The 27214-nt window shown below is 32.1% G+C and overlaps 1 protein-coding gene across 2 annotated transcripts; it reads right to left on the bottom strand.

The window, feature by feature from the left end:
• Positions 1 to 625: 625 nt before the first annotated feature.
• LOC129797652 (uncharacterized) lies at positions 626 to 27214 on the bottom strand. 2 transcript variants are annotated; one of them, XR_008751341.1, is made up of 6 exons: positions 25652 to 27214; positions 20180 to 20225; positions 17530 to 17641; positions 7177 to 7304; positions 2900 to 5095; positions 626 to 1186 (listed from the first exon to the last, which is right to left on the bottom strand). XR_008751341.1 is itself a non-coding variant. In XM_055840432.1 (5 exons), exons 1-5 carry the CDS (start codon positions 26814 to 26816, stop codon positions 4436 to 4438), a joined length of 999 nt encoding a protein of 332 aa, XP_055696407.1. In that variant the 5' UTR covers positions 26817 to 27158; the 3' UTR covers positions 2894 to 4435. The 2 variants fall into 2 exon arrangements, 1 of the variants encoding a protein (XP_055696407.1); XM_055840432.1 differs by lacking the exon at positions 626 to 1186 and having other exon boundaries at positions 2894 to 5095; positions 26764 to 27158.

Raw genomic sequence — 27214 nt, 5'->3', positions numbered from 1 at the left:
CTTTTAAGGCAAATTATTTTCAACCAAATATATTTTGTAGATGGTTAGGACAATGGAAAATAAAAGTTTATAAAAGTTTATTTTCCTTTGTCCTAACCCTCTACAACTATTCCAACCCAACTCAAGAACAAATAATTTTTAACTGCTGATGCAAAATTGTTGCAGGACCAGTCCAGAAATATCTTCTCTGTGACCCACGAACTTTTATTACTCATCTTCTATACCGAAAGCTTGGTCGAGACGATACTTTTGCGCCTGAAATCTCGGGGTTTTTGGGATTTTGAAATAAGAAGTGGTCTTAGCTTCAATTACCCACTTGCATTAGCCCCAAGCAATAGAGTCAGCCGATCCTTCATTAGCTTTGATCCCAGTATTTTAAGCTCCTCTTGCATCAGGAGAAGTCTTTTTTTTTGGCATTCATTTCCAAAATAGCCCTGTTTCGTCCACATTGAAAATAAAATTTTGAGAGTACCCACCTTGACTTATCACATGTTGTAGCTCTTCTACGTAAGTCCTAGCAGACTCAATATCAGCATCACCGTCTTCTCCAGTGATGCTGATACTGAGTCTGCTATATGCATCCTTCAAATTCATGTCTACAATAATTTCCGAAATTAAATTCACATTTTCAATTTAATTTTTTGGCATTTTTATTAAATTGTAGTTTAGTTACATTTTATACAAATTTATGTTTGAATTGCGTTTTATTGATCATTTTTTCGAAAATGCAGATTTATGTTCTTTTTTCAAGCGCTTCTTTAATTGTACATTTTTTACGTTCAGTCGTGTATTTGAAGAGATTACAAAATTACATTGTTACTTCTTGTATTTTTTCTTCAAATTTTGCCCTGTTACTGGTAATAAACATTAAAGTTTATGGCACCACAAGGTGTGCATATTTATGGAAAGTTAATAATTTTAATTTTTTCTCAAATATTAATAATTATTCAATTTTAATTGGATTAATTATGTAAAATGTATTTTTGAATGGAACAATTTTGAATAAGAATTTTAAATGACTTTCGAAATTGATTAATAAAAGGGCTATATTTGAGGCATTTTGCATTATTATATTTTAATTATTATGTACAATAAATAAAATTGAGGCCGTTTACATGTTATGTGGAGTTTATGGTCCAATTCGTTTCAATTTATATTGGATACTGTTTTCTTTTCTTTTTTTTAGCTGTGATTCTTTCGAAGAAAAGAATAGCACAGCTTCTGTGTACCACCTAAAATGCAAAGTCGTCAGATCGGGCTCAAACTCGGGATGAGCACGAATTAGGGTCCCCACATTCCAAAAAACGTATGTCAAAAAAATTTTTCCGTCCGTCCGGCCGGCCGTCCGTCCGTCCGGCCGGAGTTTGATGCTAAATTACAAGAGAACGGTAATAGATAGAGACTTGCGGTCAACGGCAAAGTTAGTATATCGACCAGATGTCGTCTCATGGTGAGGTCAAATCCTCCCCCCCACCCCTCCGTCCGCCATTTTGGAACACCCCTAAATTTTGTTTTCGCTATATCTCAGCCCCTATTATAGCTAGAGGTCTGAAATTTTGATATGTTGTAGGGGCCATCAAGATCTTTCCAACGATACCTCATTTTCGAAAATAGGTCAAGCCGTTTAGCCAATATAACCGTCACAATTTTTCATCGAAAATCGATTATAACTCGAGAACGGCTTGACCGATTTTGATCAACTTGGGCTCAAATGAAAGCTCTCAACAAACCCTACAACTCTTTAGAAGATCCGAAGTTTCAAAAGTGACCGCTAGGGGGCCAAAAATCAAAAACAAAATTTTCGAATACTTTTCGATGAATATCTCGGAAACTGCACTATGCATTTTCTTCAAATTTTAATATGTTATAGCTGACTATATTATCTAGCTCCATGCCAAAAATGAAGAAAATCTATGTCGCCGTTCTCGAGATATAGCCTTCCAAAGTTGGCATGTCATATCTCGGGTTCTACAAGTCCGATTTTAATCAACTCAAGCGCAAATGAAAGGTTTCGTGAAGCCCTACAAATGTCTAGAACATTGCAATTTCGAGAAATGACCGCAAGAGGAGCTAAAGTCAATATTTTGCATATCTAAAATTTTTAAGTCTAAATATCTCAAAAACTGTACTATGCATTTCGTTAAAATTTCAGTATGTTATAGCTGAGGTCAAGACCTTTCCAACAACAGGTTATTTAAGAAAATCTATGGAGCCGTTCAAGAGATATAAGGGTTTTAATTTTTTATTTAATTATCACGAAAATTCTTAGGCGCCCCGCGAAGCGGGGCGCCTTATATATAAGGTATATGAATATAAATGCAGAATACTAAAATATAACGGTAAAATATAAATATATATAGTTGCATGTTTAATTAGTACGCTAACTATTTGGCGCCCCGCGAAGCGGGGCGCCTTATATATAAGGTATATAAATATAAATGTAAATGCAAAGTAAAATATAACGGTAAAATATAAATATATATATATATATATATATATATATAGCTGCAAAGTATAGATTAAGGAGAAAAGGGAATGTACAAGGTAAGTTTCACTTACGGGCTGTGATTCTTCCTTCAGAGGCCAAGTTAAATATATGTAAATGCAAAGTCTAATAGATAGCTGCAGAGTATGGATTAATCAGAAAAGGGAATGTACTGGTAAGTTTCACTTACGGGCTGTGATTCTTCCTTCAGTGATCAGTCTAAGTGTGATATTTGATATAAGTTTGGTGGTGCAAACTCTGGGGAAGGATGACTCGCGCCACGAATCACAGCCAATGCGCGAGTTAGCCTTCCCCCAGAGTTTGCACCACCAAACTTATATCAAATATCACACTTAGACTGATCACTGAAGGAAGAATCACAGCCCGTAAGTGAAACTTACCAGTACATTTTACTATTCATCTGAATTGAACGCTCAAAGGTCCTTCATCAGTGTATTTAATTCGTCTTTTGTGCTTATCTTTGCTATTCCACAAGAATCAACAAAATATGTCTGAAATAATTGAAAAAAAAATTATTTCCGCGAATTTTTTTTTTTTGTAAAGCAAAACTATAATTTCTGCCAATTTTCTTGTTTTTTCTTCTAATTTAAAATATACATAATATATAAAAAAATATTTCGAATAAATTAAATTGTATAAAACTTCAATATACATTATTTACACATATTATAAATTATAAGAAATTGCTTTTCTATTTTCAGTATATAAGGTTATTATCCTTTCTATTATCTAAACTTAAAAAAATGTACAACAAAACTTATTTAATACATGGCACACTTACATATAGAATTATGTATGTTTTCTTTCACTTTTCTAATTTTTCTTTTTCATTCATATTTTATCTCATCCTTACATATTTCCTGCATATCAGACACAATGTGTGTTCCAATGCTATTTTCATTAATGCATAATAATTTTCATGGAATTAACTCCACAAAATGCGCTTATTAAGTAAATATATATATGATTTTTTATACAAAGTTCTAGGTACACATAAGAATGAAATTTTTAAAAATTAGCAAATTTCAATAAATTTTTTTTAATTGTAATTTCTCGACAATGTGAAAATATTGAGCGAAAGTTTCCCTAAATATATAAAGAGGATTTATCATGACTTTTGTCATTTTTTTTTTAATTAAATGGTTAAGTTTTGTTTTCACTATATTACAGAGAAGAAAGTGAAAGAGATATTTTGTGCCGTGAAGAATAAAATATCTCTCATTTCCTTTAATGATGATCAGCATCAATCTATGCATTTTATAATACTGTTTAAATGTTTGTGAATAAAATTATCAACTTTATTCAACAAAATTTTTTTGTTTGTGTGTTTTTCTTAAATTTTCGTTTCCGAAAAACATTCACGTTCAAGGTGAATACATGCACAATTTGAACTGAAATGACATCATATTTTTTTTAATAATTGATTTTAAAAATAAAACCATCAAAGAGGACATTTTATTCTATTAGATAAATTTTATTCGACAATAAATTTGTTGAATTGTGTGCGAGTAATATTGGGGGTCAGTTTTTTGAAAAATAATTTAGATTTTATTGAATTTTAAAGTAAGTGCTTTCTTTTCAGCAAGAGTTAAATTCTTCTATAAAATGTATATAGAATTGAAAGTTTTTGACTAAAATTATATTAAATTCAACATTTCGAGAATTTTCATTTTAATTTATTATTGCTTGCACTTTAATTTTTTGTCCTTATTTTTTTTACACCTAATAATGCAAAGTCACTAAATACGAATTTTACATTTAAATGTATATAGTAGAGTTGCAATAAGTATAGAGGTCAGTTAGCAATGTGCTTTTTGTAACGAATGACTAACAAGTATAATTAAGTACTTCTGAGGAAGAGAGATGCAAAATTGGGCGGGAAAAGAGATAGAGAGAGAAAGAGGTGGAGGTTTAGGTCTTCTCCAAGCACTAACCAACTGAATGGAACTTCCGGTGGCCATGCTTCGAGCCACTATGTCGATGGGGATCATTGTGTAGTGACCTAATGACGTCACTTGAGTATTGCTCAAGACTAAAGTGCGTCCTCTCCTGTTCGGAATGAGGGTGATGTTTGAGGTGACGATGCAACTCCTTCCGTCGTCCATGCCTCTTCTCCGTCACATCACTACCCCTTCGCGTGTCCAGCGATCGTACACTGGGCAACGGATCCAGTGGAATGCTTGATGTTGCTTCGTGTGCTGAATACCTTACTACCTTCTTCTCAAACCTGCCCGTATCCTTATTTTGGTTGTGCTTTATCTGATTCACCCGTGGCCTATGTCCCTCTTGGCGCCTCAGCTGCTTTCGTTTGTTGTTGTTAGTCTTGGAATGGCTCATGCCATGATCTGCTCTCGCATCATCAAGCATTTCCCAATGAGAAATTATATTCCCATTGGCACTACTCTTATTATCGAGCTTAAGGAATGATAGGCAATTGGCATCTAGATTCTTCGGCTCCACATCATAGTGAATGGGTTTACCGTTTTTGCGAAAACCTATAAATTTGTTTCCATCGATAATTGATTGGTATTGAAAATTGCCATTTTTCATTGTCTCCTGGAAGTAGCAGCGTTTGTCGCGCTTCTTTTTCTGCAAAGATAAAGCAAGATTGCAAATGGTGTATTGAGGTCAGATGTTAGAGAAAACAAAATTCTACATTATTAAATTTTAAATTAATTAAAAATTATTACACTGATTGTGAGAGAGAAAAAATTCGTAGAAAATTTAAAAACAAATTTAAATTTATCATTTTCTCAAAGAAACATGAAAAAGCTCTATCAGAATACATAAAAGTAGGTATAATTAATTTCGTAATCATTGTGATTAATCATTCTATGTGTGATTGAATTTTGCTAGCAAAATATAAAAAAAAGAAAGAAATTCTTAAACCAAAATGAAGATTATACAATTTTCGCAATATTCAACAACATTGGTGGAAATGTCTCCGTTATATTAATGTAGCAAACAAATATGCCATTCTTAATGCCACTCCTGGTGATGGTAAGAAGTAAAGTTCTCTCCCAATTTGTCCCAACAAATATCACGTGGAATACATGGTTTTTGCATATCCATCATTCAAATTAGAAGCAAATATTTAATTTCTGTGCCACCGTGCTTAATGCTTCATTGCTTTTGTATATTAATTTACATACAGCAGTGTCTATAATGAATTTTCAAATACAACACAAGCTCTTTTGCAAAAAAGTAAAGATTAAGATTTTCTTGGTAAAAGAATTACGTTCAAATAACCATTCTAATTCCTCGTGAAATAGTACAAATAATAAAATTTTATTATTGGTATTTGCCAAACCGCGTGAGATTACCCATAGAATCCAGTTCGAGGCAGATAACATTTCAATAGAAAAGTGATAATGAAAAAATCACCATTTCACCAAACAAGCCCCTTTTCTGCTTGCCAGACCTCTATCAGACACCACGGTTGAGTTGATGAAAAAAAAATCAATGGAATGTCACCTCCAATTGATATTAGTGCCAGAAGCTGAATGAGGGGCCTCTTAACCAAAAGAATGTATGCAATAAATCTTCTGTATTGTTTTCTTCCATACATCACCTTTTTTTGCTCAATGGTTTGATACTAAAAATGAATTGTGATTGTAAATCTATTGATGAGACAATCGCCGAGGAATTTGCCTCCAGTTGACACCGTTTTTCTTTAATACCCACCACGTTGTGTAAATCCTCCGATAAAGTGAAAAATCGCTCCACTGGAATCGGAAGGGTGACTATGCGATTATGTGGTAATATACCTACATTTTTTTTCAAAATATTTTTCTTGGAAACATTAAATTTAAATGGGTATATTCACCTCTATAGCACAGGGGAGAAAGATAACAAAAAACAGTGTTTGAGAAGTAGAACAGAAAGTAATAAAGTTTTAGAATAAAAAAAAAACACAGCTAAGAAGTGAAGAAAATCAATTATTTTGCAAAGCCTTTAAGTACCCGCTTTTTATACCTTTTTTCCATCATTCACATCTAGGAAACATTTAGAAAGTAAATTTACTCTTTTAGTGAGAGAGAAAAAAAAAGAGTCAAATCTTATCGAAAATTCAAGATAAAACTTGTAGCACCAGAAGTGATAATAAAATTTAGATTATCTTGGAAGTGACATTCCACGTGTGTTGAAGAACCGGAAATATCAAATGTAACTGATATTTAATTCTACGTCTTGGACAATTTATATCTGAGACGCTGATGTAAATTATGTCTGTATGAATGAACAGTCCCCCTTCGTATCACTATCTATCTATTTTATATCATCACTCTACAATAGCGGAAAATTTCACTATCAGACACTTTGATTATCACCTTAGTAGCAAGAGAAAATATTAGTTATCAGAAATACATGATATTTCGCGATATTTAGTATCTTGAATGGCACCGTGAGATAAATTCGAATCTTTATGGAAGTTGAATGAAGGAGATAGTATAACCCTCATAGATAAGGAATTTAAGTTCTGCATTTACGGTTTTCTTTATGAATTTTCCAGGACATGCGATTTAACAATTTTTCTTCACATTTAATCGATTATTGTTCTTTTGATAAAATAAAAAAAAATCTAAATTAAAAACATAATAAAAAAAATCATGTTTTTTTCTCTCAGCTTTTTCAGTAAATATGTGAAAAAATAAATTCATAGTAGTGCTTACCAATCCTACTAATTTCCATCTTTTGCTGAAGCAAATGAATTTTTGTTGCTCTTTGAAGTATAGAGTTATATGGGTAGTTATATTTCCATGTTTTGAGGTGACTATGTGGGATGTAAGGGTTACTTTTTCTGAAAATATACAAATAAAAAAAGACTATCAAAATTACATTTATTCAGTGAATATTTTAGGCATTCAGTGATATTTTCCCATGACAAAAAAAATATTCTTGCTGAAGTGCGAGCTCAAAAAAAACTATAATTAGGTAATAATTGTGTAGAATCCTGGTACAATTTACAGTCAGATAATTGGGGTTTATTTTTCTCATTAACTCACAAAAATTTGTGATATATAACATGAGGCGTGTTAATTAGTGTTTTGACGTTCAGATCAACGAAATGTGTGGTGTGAGATTTTATGTAATAAATAATAACAACAATAAGTAGGAGAACTCACATGAAGTTCTTCATAAAAAAAGAAGAAGATACTACATATTTTGCTAAGTGTTTGACCAAACAATCTCAACCGTGTTGTCTTTGAGCGTCTTCTGAGAACACTCATAAATATTCACCTATACGGCAATTCTTGAAAGAGGGGAATAAATAAAGGAATTTGGATACCTTATAATAAGTTCACTTCTTTAACGAAAACGGTAAGAAGAGATACACGATATTCAAACAATCTAACACGATTTTTCTTCATTTACCTCATCGCTTTTCAATCTTTTCTCCTTTTTTCTTCTAAAATTTAATGTGTAGGTAATTGATTAGTTAATTAAGTAAATGTTCTCGAAATATTTCATTAAACTATTAATAATTGAAAAAGAAAACTATGCGTCTGCATTTGACAATTTTTGTGTTTTTTATTATATTTTCGTGCATTCACGTGATGGTCCGATACGGTACATTGAAACATTGCGTGACATTAAATATCATTTTAGATGACTTTTTTTTTCAACAGAGAAGAATGTTTGGTTGTGAGACATTTTTATAAATTTGGGATATTCCAGTAGGTCCCATTAGAAGTTTAATAGGTGTTCCAGTGGAAAGATGTTAATTTAGACCGTTGAAGAAAATGTTAAAGACTTAATGATTTCAATAGAAGAAACATGCGTTACACGAAGATTTTATTATTGCATTCAAGTTACCAGGGACAGGTAGGTATATATCTCTCCAAATCGTAAGCTAAAAGCAGAGTGCCAACATGATCCTAGCATCACATGTTATGTAAGAGATCTTCTACACGCTTGTTCTTAGAAATAGCGAACTCTTAAAAAGAAATTTTCAACAAAAAATCTAATTTTTCTGTAGTTTAATTTAAATTGAATGTTGCATAAAATGAGCAATTTAATGTTGCCAAACAACAGCATTTTTAGCTAATGTTAGTAAATGATAAGATTTTTTTTTAAAGTTGTATTGCATCCATTAAGAATCTTATTGGAAAAGATGCACGTTTAATGGAATGAATCATATTTTACAGAACATCTCTGTATGCAGCCACAACTGGACTTTTGTTACTTGCATACATAAACAGAGCATCTTATGTAGATAAAATGAATATATTTCTAATGGTGTGCATGAATAAGTTAAGTTAATAGAAGAGAGATGAAAAAAGATGGTTTGAATAACTGAAGGAGGAAAGGTTTCGAAAAAGCGTGAGATTTTGACCACCTACTGTAATATGATACCGAAAAGGTTTATGTAAACATCCAGTCTAGTAAGCATCGTCAAAAATTCTTGCATAGAGCTATGGTCAGATGTACAGCAGAGTGAAAGGTAAAGGGTTGAAATACCAATATATGACCAAAAAAATGTTGAATGATTCAGAGAATTGGTTTTGCCTTTAGGTGAGTATATAATACACCTACATACATAAATACATATAGAATTTATATATACATAAGGATACATATACTTGAGCTGTGTGCAATATTCGTATCTCAAGTGGAGCTTTTTCCGAACGCCAATTGTGACACGGAAATTGAGGAAGTTTGCACACGATGAGTAAACAGTGTGGTGGCAGGAAATTGAGAAGAAAAATCCATTAAATCCTATTACTCTCCGGATCACTATTTTTGATTTTACACATTTTTGCCACAATTTCACCAGAAAAAGCAAAGAATGGAGCGAAAAAAAAAATAATGCAGACGTAAACGGAAGATTTCATTGTGATGGAACACCAACAGAGAGATGCGAGCAATGCTGAAGAATACTTTTCAACGTGCTGTGTCGAGGTAAAAGAGAAATCTATGTTCTTTTTTTACCTCTCTGCACGCTTCTTTCACCCATGTGATATGTGTGACTGTTGAATTTGGATCCTTGAGCACGGCAACAAGGTATACTATACAATAAAGTCAGTAATTTAGCATTTGCACATTCAAATGAACACATTCCCTCAGCGCCACGAAAGGCCCCAACCGTGGCGTTCGCAGCCAAACATTGCGTGATTCACCACGTAAATTAAATTTCAATTTGCCCGCCGAAAAATTATATGCAATTTTCGGCTGAATGTGGTTTTTAATGTGCAAAAAAAATCACACCTCCGGCAAAATCCACACACTATGCCACGACTATTCACACTATCCCTGTGACATCTCTTTTTTCGGTATTAACTTTTTGAGGTACAGGAGGGATTGACTCACCGGTAAAGGAGAGGATGTCTGTATGGACAAAAAAAAAGACTATGTGCATTATTCTTTTCTAGCCATCTGTTAGTAGGAGATATTTACCGTAGAGTAGCATTCACATTCGAAATACCTTCCTATGTACAAAATATGTACAATACATAATGCCATTTGAAGATTTCTTTTGAAAATTTTGTCAAATTGTGGGGTCTTAGGAAGTAAATCTCATTTGCCATTGTGGACATTTATGATGGGATTATAGGGGGATTAGGTACTCGACAGTTTTTGTCTGGACATCACCAATAAGCAGCATTGTACGTTGCGGAAAATATAATGCTATGATTCGGATAAAATTCGTATTTTCAATCAAGTTAAACACATAGTCAATGATTTATTTAATCATTTTTATCATTAAGATCAATTAAAATTGTTCGTTAAGAAATATCGACTAAATTTAAAGATAAAAGATTCTTAATTCTTTGTTGTTTTAATTGAATTAAAAATTAAAATCTAAAACCTCTTATTTACTTGGCCTGGTGGCCTCATTAATACTGTATCAGATTACCAATAAAATATCAGTGTGATTTATGTTAAATATTCATGAGAGCGGCAAATAGTAAAATTTCGTGAGATACTACATAGGCCTAAAATTTGAATAGATTGAAATTTATATAAACATTTTTGTGACATAAAATATTTCATATAATATATCCCTTCAACTGGATGGAATTAACAATTAATGAAATGGTACCCCAACTTATGACACTTTAACTTATAGCTTACGACGGATTAAAAGTGATTAATTGTTTGCTTCACTTTTGTTGACTGTGGCCCGAAGAAAGGCGCTAGAAAAAGTGAGTCGAACCGACAGCTAAGACAGATTTACTGACAGGATTACAACAACATTTTGATATATCGTCTGAGAAATTTTTTCGAAAGAAAAAACTCTTCTCACATCTATTATGAAAGGACTTACTAACATTATATACTCATCATCACCGTACAAGTTGAAGCTGAAAATGATAATTGATAGGCACATGACTCTTTTTTCATTCCTCAATACCACACAAACCAGTAAGGTAGGAGTAATACCTTGAGCAAAGTAATTGTGGAGACGACAAAAGGAACGACAGGAATGTATCTAAACGCGGAAGTTTTTATATCAAAAAATGATGATGGAATGCCTTTGATAAAAAAAGGCCCCATCGACGTTAGCCCATTCGATATCGTATGGTGATTGTTATAAATATATTTTGGGATTAAAAAATTTGAGAGCTACATATTCTTAATATATATAATACACGGGTGTCAATAAACTTTAAACTAGGCCAGACGACATTCCACTTTTTGTTTTCGTTCTGCTCTTTCCATTATACCACGATGGAGACTAAACAAAATCTCTGAGAAGAAATATTATAATGTAAATAAAGAGAGAAGCACTAAAAATTCAATCCGTTTAATCGACTCTTTCCTCCATCGGTATATAAGAGGTACCAAAAGAAGGGAAGTCAATCACTTATTGTGCATCGCACTATATGTCATAGGTAGTAAGAGGTATGATATTTTTCAAGTGAACGAGGGAGGGAGAAGGAGAGATATGCTGAGAAAACATTGTTTTATATTATGTACATTATACAGATATGCACCTTCTTTTGTAGATACCGATCATCTTAGTAATTTTAAGTGAACACAGGCCTTTGAAGTGACATGAGACAACCTGTCATATATGCAGCGATAGAGATCTTTTGTTTCATATAGTGGGTGTATAAATAATTTTACAAGACTATTTTCAACAATTGCACCAATTGAACTTCATGAACCGCAATGGTATTGTTACTATCGCGCAAGAGGTGCACCTTTTGCGCGCTCTCGGCAAACTTGATGGATAGGTGGATAAATTGCTTAATGGGGTAAACCTTTTGGCAACACTTTACCTTTCAAATATGCAAATACACTTAAGAAAAACACAGCAGCAGCCAAAGCAGTCAAAGCCCTTTCATTTCAGTATCTGCCTGCCACCGGGCATGCGATGACTTTGAAGATGTCATCTCATACACGGTGTGGTTGTTTTTCTTATTGATTTCTCTACCTTATTATGCTTTATTGGTTGATTCCGCATGGTGTTATAAGGCTGCGAAGAGCATAACACTACAATTACTCGATTATCTTTCCAGAAAAAAACGAGATTATCATAATAACCGGGATTTTATGGAATATTTCAGTACGTAGGTATATCTATATGTAAAAATTCTATTCGATCAACATACTTTACATTTATCATCTTCTAGGTTTTAAACAATTCTTAAAAAAATTAATTCGATTTTCAAAAATTATAACCGATAAATTATAGAAAAAAAACTAACACTAAACGAATGAAAAAAGTTATTAGTATAAAGATATAGAGCGGCCTAATTGAGAGAGTTGGATTAGATTACACAAATTCCATTGCCAGTTTTAGCTTTCATAATCATATGGTCCAATTTTAGTTCTGCTTAGCAAATTTTATTCACATCACTTTAAGTTTTTTGAACGACCAAACCAGTTTCTTTCACTTGAGTAAAGTGGGAGAGGTATCATTTAATGTGCCAAAAGGTCGCCGGGCTCATTATTGTATTTAATGCGTTTATATTTACATGCAACGAAGACATTTTGCTCGATCATCTATTGCAACTTCGTCACCTTACCATATCTACAAAAAACCACACCGTGTTAGTTGCCATAGAATTGCAATATATAATGTGAGCATCATGCATATAAATACAGATAACACTTTAAAATAGAAATTTAATTAAATAGAGACATTATTGAGCAATATGATCATGAATTAAGCGGCTTTCTCTAGCACCAATGTTGTAATATGGGATTCAACACGTTTAGCCATATACATATGTATTCATATACCTATCTAATAGAGATATTACAATTTTTCTTGCCCCAAAAGATAATACATACTCTAAAACACCGCTTAACCTTCTGGTATACCATAAATATATATGGTTTGTAAGTGGCCAGATGAGAATCATGGTGGTAACACCTACGATCAAGTCTCAGGTATGAGATGTTCACTGATCTATGCAATTTCAAATGGATTTTATATTGTTGAGTCATTTTTAAAACTATTGATGAAAGATGATACGTCTATCTTTTTCAATATCTCAACATGGTACATATTACAAGGAATTAATGGGCCAAATACATAACTTCATTTTAAATGCCTGTACCAAATGAAATTTTATTTTTTTCCTCCTAATTTATTTTCTCACCCTTAACGTCTCAATTACAAATTATTTCACATGGCAACATCACACAGTATTGCAGCAAAGCCAGTACGTGTGAACAGGAAAATTTCTTCTACATATTTAATATAAATTATAGCACCTATAAAAATATTAAATGCTCTTCTGATGAAATAATCTTAAACATATGCTCAAAAGTGTAAAAAGAATCATACGCACAACCTGCCACACCTTCACAAGATATATAGACATCAATATGGTCTTAACTTAAAGACAGACGCTTAAAGTGTTCAAAGAAGATCATCACTTAAAAATATAACGAGAGGTTAGACTGAGGTGTATTATATTATTTTCATACACCACCATGGAGACTACCAATCTTTTTTTTTTTACTTTTTTTTATTATCATTATCTACCTCTCTCAACTCTCACATCGGAAGTGCCAATATCGGTCGAGATACCCATGAACAGAGTGAGGTTTTTTTTAAAGTCGAAATAAATATTGCCAAGAAAATAACCCAAGACTTCTGAGAAATCTAATAAGTGTCGTGTGAAAATTTATGGAATATTTTTTTGTGAACCTTCTCCCGCACATAAAAGATCGGTAAGTTGGAGGTAATCATGTATTCGCAGAATATAGCGCCGAAAAATCGCAGTGGCGCTAAGTTCATTGGCAGTCACAATATTCTATTTATTATTATCATATTCATAAATATTTGAGGATTAAAACTCTACAGCGTAGAGTCTATATAAAATTCACTTCTCCTTAATTTTATGGTAATATTCTTGAAATTTATGACAAAAGATCAACGACTTGACGATTTCAATTAGGAATTGATATACTACTTTATTGCCAACACCATAATTATGCCTTTAAATCCAATTTAATACGTTAATAAAGTTTGAATTTTGTTCTTATGTTAAATTAATAAAATAAATGTCTCGAAAATAATTAAAAAAAAACAATTTCACAGTATTACAGAGAGCAAAATTTTAGACAAAATTTTGTTACTCTGTGTAAAGCACATTAAAATATCCAAAAAAAAGAATAATTCATTCAAGGAATGTGTCATGCCCTTGTAAAACGCAGGAAGTGCGAAGGTATTCCCTTAATCCACCTTTTCTCTGTCAAACAATAATAGGATTTAATCCCCTGAAAAGCCACCCATTGAATTTCACAACCCTTCCCTAATTTGCAAATTCAAATTTATTGCACGGATAAGAGTTATTTTTTCCGGTTCCCATTTCTCTCTTCCACTTCAATTCATTCTTCATATGCAGCACAAATCGCCTAATTCATTATAATAGATTAACTCTATGATATGAAATAAGGAATTAAAAATTGCATTGACAAAATGAAAAAAAAAACCCAGCCAAATTGATTTCTCATGAAAGATTGTATGTCTTCTTGCACTTTTAAACGATGCTAATGTGCCTATGTATGCACATAAATTATAACCATGTAAGTATTTGGTACATGCATTTTTTGTATAAAACGAGTGAGAGAGTGACATGCAGGCTCCACATAATATACCTTCTACAATTCAATTTAGTTTGTACCTAAAGTGAACAAGGCTTTATGATATCCCATGGCGATTTTGAATTGTTTTCTTTTCGTTCAGAATTGTGTTTGATTTACGTGTCGCCATTTTTTCCCTCACCTCCGCCGATGTTAGTTCAGTGCCCATTTTTGTGAAAGCTGAAATATTTTTTTTTACCTTCCCTCACCGTCTTTTTTTAGGAAATGCCCCTCAGGGCAAGTAATTTTGCACAGTCCAAAAGTAAGATAAGATGCTCCGGTATAAAGTTTCTCTGGTGAGAAATTTTTATTCTCTTTCTGTCACGTGTAACTAAACATAACACCTCGAGTTATACGGAAATTCAATCAACGGACACTTTTCGGGATTGCTATTTCTGCGTTTTTCACGCTTTTCATCGTGCTTCAAATAATATACATATGTTTGAGAGTATGAGAGGCATTATTTTTCACTAAATAACAACTCAATGATTTCAAATTGAACAGTCATTTTTTTTTATTTCCTGCTGAAGTATGCATTCCACTTAATGCCTAATATGCAGCATTAGCAAATGATATTTGAAAACTTTCTTGAAAAAAAGTCACATTTTAACACATATCCATCATAGAGATTCACACCTTTTCATTTACTCTTCCCTCCATTTTATTTGCTTGGTTTTTATGTTATACTGATCAAACTATTTTTCCGTATGTACGCTCATGTCCAAGGGAAAAATCGAAAGTATTTTTTTTCTCTCAACCTTTACTTTTAAGTATTTTATTGCCATTAGCACCATCTCACACGGCATTAAAACCATAAACTTGCAAGCAATTTGTGTAGACCGAATGTGTTACAGGTGCGAAAACTTTATTAGTTCATTCAATATTGTGTGCAGATGTAATACTCGTGTGTGACTCTAAACTCTAAAAATTTAACTCAATATTTCTCTACATCTATTTCTCTATTCTTCTTGGAAAGACCAAATCTTGAAGGGTATATCCTTGCCAAGGAAGATGAAAGGCAGCGCGTCATATATAATGAAATTATTCGGAATTTTTCTACTGAATCTATGAATTATATTTCTTTTTTTTTTCAAATATTTTACATTGAAAAAAATAGGTAAGTATGTAAATAGACTTATTTTTTCGTCTCCTCTCATAGAAGCATAATCCTTTGCATCAGAATTTTCGATTGCATAAAAGTAAACATTTATTACACATCCAGTCATGGATGAAGAGAAACGATATTTCCTGTGTACCCTTCAACATAAAATAAAATCAATTCAACATTTAAAAGGGTGATGTGAGCGAGGAGCGATTGAACATTTTTTCTTATCTCTACACTACATTGAACTTGTTTAAAAGTAATTCATTCTTCTTTTTTATCATATTCCATTTTAAAATTGTTGAATGAAATCGCAGAGGTTCCACTTTATGCTTTGACGGGCCTTTGTAAGTGTATTTCCCATCAATTTTATTTATACCTTGTAGTCTGCAGTAGACACCTTTAAAATGTGAAATATGTATGCACATACATACGTGTATATTTAATATTGTTCTAATTTGTGTGATGTTTGGTGAAAAAGCCTTATTTATGTATTTTTCTTTATATTTTTTTTGTAATGTGTCTGTTAACGTCTTTATGAACATTTTAATTAGAAGGCGGCTCAGATATTAGCAAGAGCCATGGAGATTGTCTTTTTTGTTTGAACCGTTCCTCTTCTTTCGCACGAAATCTGTTTTCTGAGCAAATTCGGGAGGCCACCCGAGAAAAGTGCAACAAGTCAATTTGCCAAAAATAGATAACTAAAAATCAAACGCGACAACATTTGGCGAATGATTGCAAAAGAACAACAAAAATCCAGGACCAATTTTTGGAGAATTCTTTGCCCCAAAAATAATCATATCTCGTCAAAATTTCTATCTGTTTCGCTGTCCGACGCACAAAAAGGACCACCCTCATTTTAACCCTATAATTGATTACGAATTCTCTTCATCCTCCTCTTCCTCGAATTGAAGAATTTGTGAGAATATTGCTGTTCGTGGAAGGAATTACGTTAAATGATACGAAAAAATACATTTAATCTCCTCGTTCCACTTTAGTATATACTTGTAAAAATAATAAGATGAAATGCAACTCAAGAATAGCAGACCCTCAATATTGAAGATCCACTCAAAAGAATGCTGAAAAATCTATTGAAAGTCCAATATATAGATAAATTCGAATGGAAATGACCCAAAACTTTGACTTGGACTTATCTATAACTTCAAGTGGTCATTCACTGAAATCTTCAGCACTAAACTAGTAAAGACAGGTAGGAGTTTTTTTTTTTAAATTAGCTCTATGCTAACCTTCAAATTTAAAGATTTTTTTTAAAAATAAATTATAAGTCAGTAAATTTAATTATTACGCACCTAAAATTCATTCTCACGCAGAAGTGACTTCAAGGAAATGAGTGAAATTTTATTTTAATACTCGAGCTAAAAAACTATATCAAAAGTACCGAAAAAATCAAGATGATTGGATAAAAAATTAAATTGACATTCCTAACGAATGAAAGAACAGATTCTTCATAACACCCAATGGAATTTTACATATTTCCAATATTTTGTTTGGTACTAAATACACAAATCTGTCACGGTTTGTCTCACTGTTTAAACACGAAAGTCCATAGTTCTTCTGACCAACGAACTGGTTATGTTTACTTGAAAAAAAAAAACTACACTCCGAACTACACAAAATAATGATTTTTAAATAACAATTATTTAAGGAACTCTCTCATGTGAGAAAGAGGTGAAATTCCTCCTTGAACATTATTCCCCGTCCTCTTTTCTGTGATGTTCGAGGCACACCGCACCATTGAATATCTTAACATTGTGTAAGGATTAATGGCAGTGTTAAGCACTCATTGCCTTGAGGTTTGCGAATAAACATTAATATGAGTACAAAATGGCAATTGAATGGCAATTAATACACTTACGATGCTGGTCGGAAGCAAAAACACGTCCGGCACTGTCCATTTGTATGGCTTTGCCTGAGCATCCCGATATCAAGGTTGTGTCTAAAGTTGTACTTAATGCTCCCATCACCACCTGCGAAAGAGAGATATTTCCACATTAATAAAAAGTAACAAATTAATATGTTCTTTATTGCAACACCGAATAAAATGTAATATTTTCTTGTGAATCGAAAATGCCGATCGTAACAGTTTCCAACTAATTCTTTCTCACCTTCTTTTGCAACTTCGTAATTCTCGTGAAATTATTGCACGTGAATAGCCATTTTATTAATATAAATATTAAATTTATTTTACATTGAATTTTATTATTAATAACATGGCATTCAGTTGCGGCAAATTTTTATTGGCTTTTTTTTATTAAAGAGCATTAATATTAAATTGAAGAAGTTTTAAATTTAATATTGGTTGGTATAATAAAATAAATGCCTTAGAAGTTTGTATCCTAATTAATTCGTGAAATATGTCTCCTACTGATTGGTTCTTGCGAAAAGTTAAATACATAGATATATCTATATATCTAGTTAAGAATAAAATTTATAGTCAAATAAATTATTTTTTAAATTTATGTATCTACACTTTGCCAAAAAATTCCGAACAATTAATCATTTTCTGAAAATTATTTTTGTGCTACCTTTACTAAACAATGTGCACGTGTGGCAAAAATTTAATGATATTTCTTCAACACTTAATGGTTATTTGTCGTATAGGAAAACAAAAAGTCTTATTAGCCTCTATAAGGAATGTTAGCAAATGGCGTTGTCATTTTATTGGTGTAGCAAGGAAAAATTTTCATCTTTGTGAAATAGCGATAAAAAAATAGAGCAATAAACATTAGAGTTGTGTTAATTGAATCGATAATAAAAATCATTCTTGCAAGAAGTGATATAATGGCGCGAAAATATATACCTACTACTAGTGAGAGATCTTTACTATAGAGCTACGATGCTCAATAATGTCATAAAACTGTGCAATTGAAATCTATGAAAAATGTGTGCAATCATCTGGAGAGTCTGTGGTAGACAAGGTGAAAAGGGAGGAGGTTGTAAAAATGTCTCTAAAAAGTTATTAATAGCCACGAGAATTACGCTTGATTTTATCACAGAAAACTCAATAAAACGTACGTTTGTGAGATTATTAAATCACCATCAATATCAACAATAAACAGACCGATAAATAAAGGTAAAAAGAGTTCAGTGAGAAAGGCTTTACACACTAAAAGCTCAAGTCACGCATGGCCTTTTTTTTACAAAACTCACAATTTTTAGAATTTACTTATCTTTTCAAAAAAATAACCACGTGTCTGATTAATCTGACTAACAAAATTCACATGAAGCTCTTGCCTATGCGCATGTATGTTAAAATGAGAAAAAAATAAAGGTTTTACCTGTGCATTATCAATACAAAATGACAAATCGTTGGGTAATAAATTAAGATGGGATGAATTCCGTATATACACGTATTTTCAAATGACATCAAATGGCGCCATGGTTGTTGCGTAAACCTTTATATTTAACCTTTCATTTCCAGGGTATTTTTTCATCTTTCATAATCAAATTATTATTTGAAATATGATAATCATATTTTATCAAAATGAAAGGCCTTTTGCTAAAACAAATAACTTAAGAAAGCCTTGTTTGTACATATAGGAAGCAAAGGTAGTGTCAATTGACGCTACCTCCTTCACTCTTTTCTTTCTTTTCATTATTGTTTTCCAATAACATTTTTTATTAAACATTAATTAAAAAAAAAGCCTGGGATTTTTTTTTAAATTACTTTAGTAAATATAACTGTCTAGACATATTTATTAAAGTTTATTTAAATATTTCGTAAGAAAACTAAGTTCCGCAATCAAAAAGAATTTTAAATATTTTGCGTATACGCTTTATATTAGCACTCTGCGTAAAAAAAAAGTAAAAAATAACTGATGATTACACTCTAAATTTTGTTTATTCCTAATGCTTTCGGAAATAACCAGACAAATTTGGAATGAAAGTTTTTCATAAAAATCAACAAGTTTCAATGGAAATCAATATAAACGATTATCAAAACGTTAATTGAGGATGTTGATCGAGCAAAACACAAAATATTGAAGCCTTGAACGAAATGTGATGTGTAAATTTCCACTCATACAAAAAGAATTTAGAAGTAAGAAAAAAAAATCAAAATGTGTACACAATTTGTAATTTAATGTTGTACATTGTGGAAATTAATTGATGGTATCTCTTTATATCACATATTCAAACGCCAGCATTTGGTGAAATCAAGCTGCTTTTAAAGACTTTTTAATGATAATGTTATTGATATAATAAACAATATAAATTCCAGAGACATTGCGTATCGTCAAAGTCGATAAACAGAGGTAAAGAGATGCATAATAAAGAAATAGAGGCAATGATTGAGTGAAGTGTTAAATTAATTGACATTCCACATAATATGTGTCATAAAGTTCATCGTGTTAGCTATAAAATGTATTAAAGTCTTGTTGTATGTCCAAATGCCATTGTATATAATTTATGTTAATTATTTCATCTTGAATGATGAATGAATTTCTTTGGTCATTGAAGATGCAAAATTGTTGTTTTATAGTGCTTTCAGTTGATCCATAACTCACCATCAGGAGGCACAAAATCTTCGCATAGACGGTAAACTGTGGTAACCTGAGGAAGAAAAAAGAGAAGACATTTTACTACGCCACATTTAACTTCATTCCACCCCATATACATATGTATTATCTAAGTAGCATAACAAGTTGATCACGAATTTGTATTTTAAAGTAAAATATTGTGTGGTGTTGCTCATGACAGACATACAAATTATCGGAATACATATAGGGAACAGAAGCAGGAGCAAATTCCTCCTTGTCTCATTCACCCATCTCATACGGAGTTTGCTCTCAAAAGCGCCAACATTTTATAAGTTTATCCATTGTTTTTGCATATTCATCGCGGAATTGCATGTAGAAAGATATGTTGGGTAGGTATGTGCAATAAAATGCATTACTTAGAGCAGATTACTGTGAGATTTGCTCACATGCCCATAAATATATTGTACATCTCCTATCATCGAACATAAATCATGTGCGTCTGGGAGGAATTAAAGGTGCAATTGACTCTTTTATTCACATCATATGTGTATATATACTATTTGAGATCTGTTGATGATACGGGAAGGCGATAAGCTCGGTGTAAAGCACCCAGAGGCAGCTGTAATTGCGATTAAACACGGAGTATTTTTTTTGGTTTAAGTTTTCTTTTTTGTCCTCCACCGTATCCCAAACTATATTTGCCTTTGTAATTCTCCGGGGGCTTCCATCGCCTATCTTAATACGATCTCGACAAACAGACTGTTCCAGGAGAGACGAACTCACACTGTGAATGAATGATGATTAAAATCTAAGAAATCGATATACCACCATATTAAATCGCTAGCTCATGCATCTCACACTAAAGTAAAATATGAATAAATATACATAATATTGCCTTGTGTTTTATTGACAATTGTCCGCTTAGAAATAGTAGGTATTTATTTACTGCAACCACTTTGGGTGTGTTTCATCTCACTTTTAAAACTTTATATCTATGAAAAAAAAACATTCCTATATACACTCTCAGAATACCATACTGGGATAAAAATCTCTTGTGGTGGCGATTAACGCGCATAGATAAGCAGTGACTTATTCCACCCTTAACTCTGTTTTCGTGAAGATAAAGTTCTTTTATACCACTTCACATACAAGAGAGCTCTGTGATTTTATGATATGAGTAAGTCATCAATAGCCATTTTATTGATAACATTCTCCGCCTCAATTGGAAAGGTTTCACTATAATATTATGACAAATATTAGAAATTCCAATATTGAAGGTTTCACTGGCGCAGAAGGGTGCCCTATATATATAGTACATACATAGCATATAACCTCAACATACATATTAGTTTTATTCACACCATGTCTGTCTATTCAGATTTCAAGAGGCGTCACCTCATTTGAGCGGAAATCTCCCCAAATAGCACGCGTGCCTTGGAAATTCATTAAAATTCTCATAAAATTCAGGTATGAGACAGAATTTCAAATATTATTTACCAAAATCTCTATAGAACGCAAAATTACTTTTCTCAGAAATTAAATTGATTTTTTAAGCGTATTTTATTTCTTAAATGAAACATTTTGTATTCAATGGAGAAAATAAATCGACGAGGAATTTGTAAATTGGTAGAATCATTTAAAATGTCGTAAAAATCTAGCTAATATGCAAATGATCATCCTACTGGAATTTCGCAGTTCTCTTGGTGAGTCGCGCATTTGATGGAATATAAAGAAAATCTTGTATAAGGAATAAGATCATGCTGTGAATTTAATTTTTATTGATTTTTCAACTCTTTTATCTAAATAATTTTAAAAAAAACGACTTTTATTTCTAAACTACAGAACAAATAGAACAAAGATTGAGAATTAATTTCTGCTGAGGCAGAGAATGAGAGAAAGAAAGAGAGTAAAGTATGGGGAGAAAAGTGAGTATAGGTACTTTTAGTGGTATTCTTGCTTATAAAGTAAGAGAATTTAGCACTTGTTGCCAGCAAATACTATAGCAGAGTCTGCTTGCTATTATTCCTGTGCATCGTGCTAGTGTGAACTTTGCGACAATATTGAAGAATGTTTTTTTGCACACTTGAGAGCAAATATTTTCCCTTTCAGCAACTGTTGGTAAATGTTACATTGTTATAAAACTAGTGGAATAAGTTGTTGAAATTTGTTTCCGTATCTTATATACTTTTAATATAAACATTCTCAACGGCTTAAGAACATCTCACTGGCGTGCTTGAGTAAAATCAAAAGTAATACTACCCTTTTAGAATACCAATTTCACTTAAACCACGAGGGATTAGCTACTTAAATGCTTATTACTCAACATTCCACACTGTGAGACTATATTATTGTTTACTGCTTAATCTAGTGGTATTCATCACGTGTATTACACAGAGTATTCAATGTACTTGTGTAGGCTATAATAGCTTATTTGCAATTCCTACTGCGAATCTTATCCCTTGTTCTTCTCTTATCAATAACTTACCGTCCAGCACACATCGATAAAGTAAAACTTGCAAATATTTCAAACAATATTCCATCCATAAGTAGGAATTGAGTCAACACTTGATATGGCGACAAAATACTTTAAATGTTTCAACTATCTTTTGGTAAATTAAGTGTTGAACAAATGTAAGATTTTTGTTTATTCTTTTTTTGTTTTATATTTAAATTAATTTAAAACAAACGTTTTAAAACATTCCAATCTTACTATTTATATACATCTTGCTGGGTATTATTGTTTTTTTTTAATTCATTACAATATTATCCCAAAATGGACTAGACTTTTGATTTATTCTAATAAAAACAAAAAAGGGAACATAAGAAAATACTTTTTTTTTTATTATAAGAAGACACAAAATAATTGTGTCATGAAGTGATTTAAAAATAAAAGTAAGCTCATGTATTCTTTGTTACATTCAGTGAAAGCTATATAATACTTTTCATTAAGCTTGAAAATACCCTCTTATTATCGTATCAAAAATCTGAACGTTTAGAGATAACTATATACATATTTGGGGATCTTCAAGGGTATTTCGCAATGTCAGTGGTGATTTAATCAATTTGACCCAAATTTGATTTGATACAACATAAATGGTTTAGTCTTTGAATTCAATTAAATACCAATAAGGGTGTTAAACGCATTGAATAAAATAAATATTGATGACAATGAGAGACTAAAAATTTGAATATTGGGACAAAATAATCCAAAATTTGTTAAATTAACAAATTATATTTCTCAGTACACCAACATATAGTTCATTTGATCTGAAACAAATTGTATTTTAACAGTTTAGCAAATATTGGAAACTTTGACGGCAACTTTAAATATAGCTACCTACTTCAAAAATAATTTCTAAATGTTGTTGTAGATAGTGTTAAGATAGGTTTTTGGAGTAGCGAATAAACAAATGAAAACTTTCAAAATCTATTTGTACGAGGAAATTTGCGTTATATTTACAAAAGGAAAATCGAAAGGAAATTTAATCAGCAAGAGCAAGCAAAGGCATATATACAATAATAAAAAGAATTTATATATGATATTTATACAGAGATCGCGATAGAAGTCAATTATTTACTTATTATCAGTCTCGTTTCGCGTGCTATGTATATGCGAAATTAGAGTGTATACCTGTATAAAGTGGACATGCGGTCGTGTTGACATTCAATACATTTGTAAAATAATGTGTGAATTATCATTGGGAAAAAATTGAATTCCGTCGCAAAATTTCATCGATAGCAATGCGATTTTTTTCGCATTGTCTCGTAATGTTTGGTTGACTGTCTCTGTAAATTCTTTTCTGTCTTGTTACCAGTATTTTGACTGATTAGGCCGGTTGAAGAAAAATGGGAAGGAGCCACCTTGGCGAGATTCGTTTTTTTATTCCCTACAAAACTTTTGCAAAGATATCAATGTTTTCTCTGTGTGCGATATCATTGATTAATTATTACTTGCGAAACATTCCATTGACGACAATTCTGAGAAAAAGATGGCCATCGACGATGGTACCTCCTTCGTGTCACCTATTAGGAGCCATAGGTTTTAAATTGTAAAAAAAAGTGTCTCTCGGACAATTTAATAATCCACGAGAGCGTACTTTTATCTCGTCATCATAATCATTTTGTTAAAACACCGCCGCTATCGTGTCTTCTCATTATTATAGAGGCGCCCGACACCAATCTTGACTCTAGAAGACTTTTTTTTTCGTTCTACTAAACGTCCGATTACCTAAAATACAATTTATAGACATTTATAAAAACAGCGAAACGGTAGATAGCACTAATGAAAACTTTAATGCAATTAATTAAGTAAAATATGTTGGTAATTGTACGTATAGGTCGGAGGACTTCATACCACCCAAGCACTTAAAGTTATTCCTCTATACGTAATTATTTACAAGGTAATTTTGTGATGTCATAATTAATTAATGCTGTGTCGCGTGTTAACGAGTAATCTAGTTAATTGTTACAATTTACTTGCTGTTATTGGAGTAATATGTACTCTTTTTACTCCTTTTTGTTTCACGCTGATATATGTCTTTTGAGACGTTTCTTTTTTGCTGCAATTCGAATCATATTTATATATGTAATATTGATTTGATTATGGCTGGTAATTGCTGAATTGTTATTGAATAATCCGCGATAGTATGAAATTCCCAAATAGCCAGCAAAAAAATGAATGATTACAAATCTTCAATATTCCCCAGACAGAGTGGAAGAGATAAACACAAAACACATTTTTTTTGTAAAAAAATTAATGATTAAAACACTGCTGGTGTTGATATTACAGAATAAAGTTTTCATGAGCCAAAATTTTAGTATTGAGTACATCATATATTTTTAATAGTAAAATAAAGTTAAAACTAAATAAATGCGGTAATAAATAAAGGAAACTAACTTGAACTGGTGTATTTGTTCCCAGTAAGTTATCGCAAACGAAAAGAGATTTTATGTAGTTTATTCTCGCGATAAACAAATATCGGCCAAGGCTTTTATTTAAGGTATTTTGTAGTTTTCCACCAAAGTAATTAATATAATTAAAACCTAAATAGCAAACTATCACTAAATCTTGATAGTTCAATGAATCATTAAAAAAATTCATATAAAATATTTGTTTTTAATAAATAAAATATTAAAATAAAATATAATTTATTATTTAGAAAAATATGTAGCCGATCTATGTTATTTCCGCTATAGATTAAGAAGACCTTTAGTCGGTAATATACATACATAGGTATGTAATAGCCTGTAAGACCATATTTTTTTTTAAAGAATTTAAAAGAGTTTAATATTTGTCTGGACATTGAACTACGTATAACAGTTTATCCACTTTATAAAATACTTTGTATTGACTTTAAGTAAAAATCAAAAACAAATCATATTTATTACAAACTGTAAGTATACGATATCACATTTATGTATTTTCACGGAAAAACTTGATTCCATAATTTTTGCACCAGCCTTTACAGAGATAGAGAAGCAATTGAGTGGAAAACTTACATCGTATTTATTTGGCCTCATTGTACCCATTTATTTTTTATAATGTCACATTCGGTTACGATGCAGTGTAAACCAATCCAGTTTGCAGGAACTATTTTTTCCAACAACATAAAATAACACACCATATATATTTTATTGGATGAATTGTTATTCCAAATATGCCACTAGATGCTTCAATGAGCTCTGTGTCCTTTTTTATAAATAAAAAAAATTCAACCCCTCACACAGTTCACAGTCACTTTAAATCCATAGTTTTGTGCAATTTCACGGGGAAAATTTCTCACTCTCTTTTTCTGCTTGGTTCAGATAGCAGAAAATTCTTCGAAAGTGGCACAAGTGCTGAGAATCTAATCGATACTCAGTGATACCGTAGACAGTATTGTAGGAAAATTAATTTTTCATTAAATCACTTGAATAAAGTTCAACAACACCGGACTCCTCGTTCCACAACTACGATGAAATCCATTTATCAGCATTACCACTTGTTCTGATTTTTTTTTCTATTTCTAATCAACAAATTTCAACACATTCCACTCAAAAAAAAACTATCATGAGAAAATGTATTTCATGCAGAATCTGCACGGATTGCCCCAAAAATTCATGTGTGGAACTTTCGGAGGTCAAAGTAACGGAGATTTTTCACTAAAACGCGAAAAACCTCAAACACAATTTCTCCGCACACAGTGCAAATATTAAATTTAGGAGGAACAAATGCTGTGTGATTAGGAAAATTTGATGTTACACTAAAAATACATTGAAGATGATTTTGTGTCTTTTTTTTGCCAGCACGTGAAGGAAAATGCAGTGAGTTTTCACATGAAACAAGGAGAGAAGAGACGCGAATGTCTATTTGCCAAGTTACAACACTCGAGTGAGGAAATCACACGTTCCGAGTGTTAAGTTTCATCTGAAAAAACCACCAACTGACGATGTCTGGAATTATTTTGTGCTTTTCACCCAAGGAATTGGATATTATTTTCAAACTCCACGGCACAATGTTGAGTAACTTCGTAGGAAGCCCCAATCGCAATCCCTGTCTCCCATTTAATTCTTCCACTGAATTTCATTCACCAATGTTCTCTTCTCAAAAAAAAACCTTTTTCCCAGCACACCTTTCACTTAATTGTCCTCTCACGACGGCTGAGCACAAACTAACTTCTACCATGAGGGATATTCCGTCGAAAGAGTGTCTCTTTTTAGAAGGTAAGACAATCTTCTTGCATAACACTTGACGGAGTGTATGATCCTTTATTTCATCACCCCTCTTGAATTTCCCATTCTCAAAAAAAAAAAAACAGGGAAACTTGTCCGAGTTTTTTTTTAATTTCCTCAAAGGAAACGTCCTCACGGGCACATCGGCCACAGCGGAATCCTTTCTCTTTCGTTAAATCTTCACCACCGAAACATGAATGTATGTAGTACAAAAATGCCCACTTTTTCTAGACACGATGTGAACACTACGAACAGTGATGTGATACTAAACATATCTCCGATTTCTGCCTGTCCATGAGCGTGCCAGTGCTGAGAGACTCTCAGAGCTAGTCCCAAGTGCAGCGAATGCGA

This window comes from Lutzomyia longipalpis, chromosome 1 (assembly GCF_024334085.1).
Source record: "Lutzomyia longipalpis isolate SR_M1_2022 chromosome 1, ASM2433408v1".
Taxonomy (NCBI): Eukaryota; Metazoa; Arthropoda; class Insecta; order Diptera; family Psychodidae; genus Lutzomyia; species Lutzomyia longipalpis.
The sequence above is the reverse complement of the archived record's forward strand: the minus strand, read 5'-3'. Positions and strand labels throughout refer to the sequence as shown.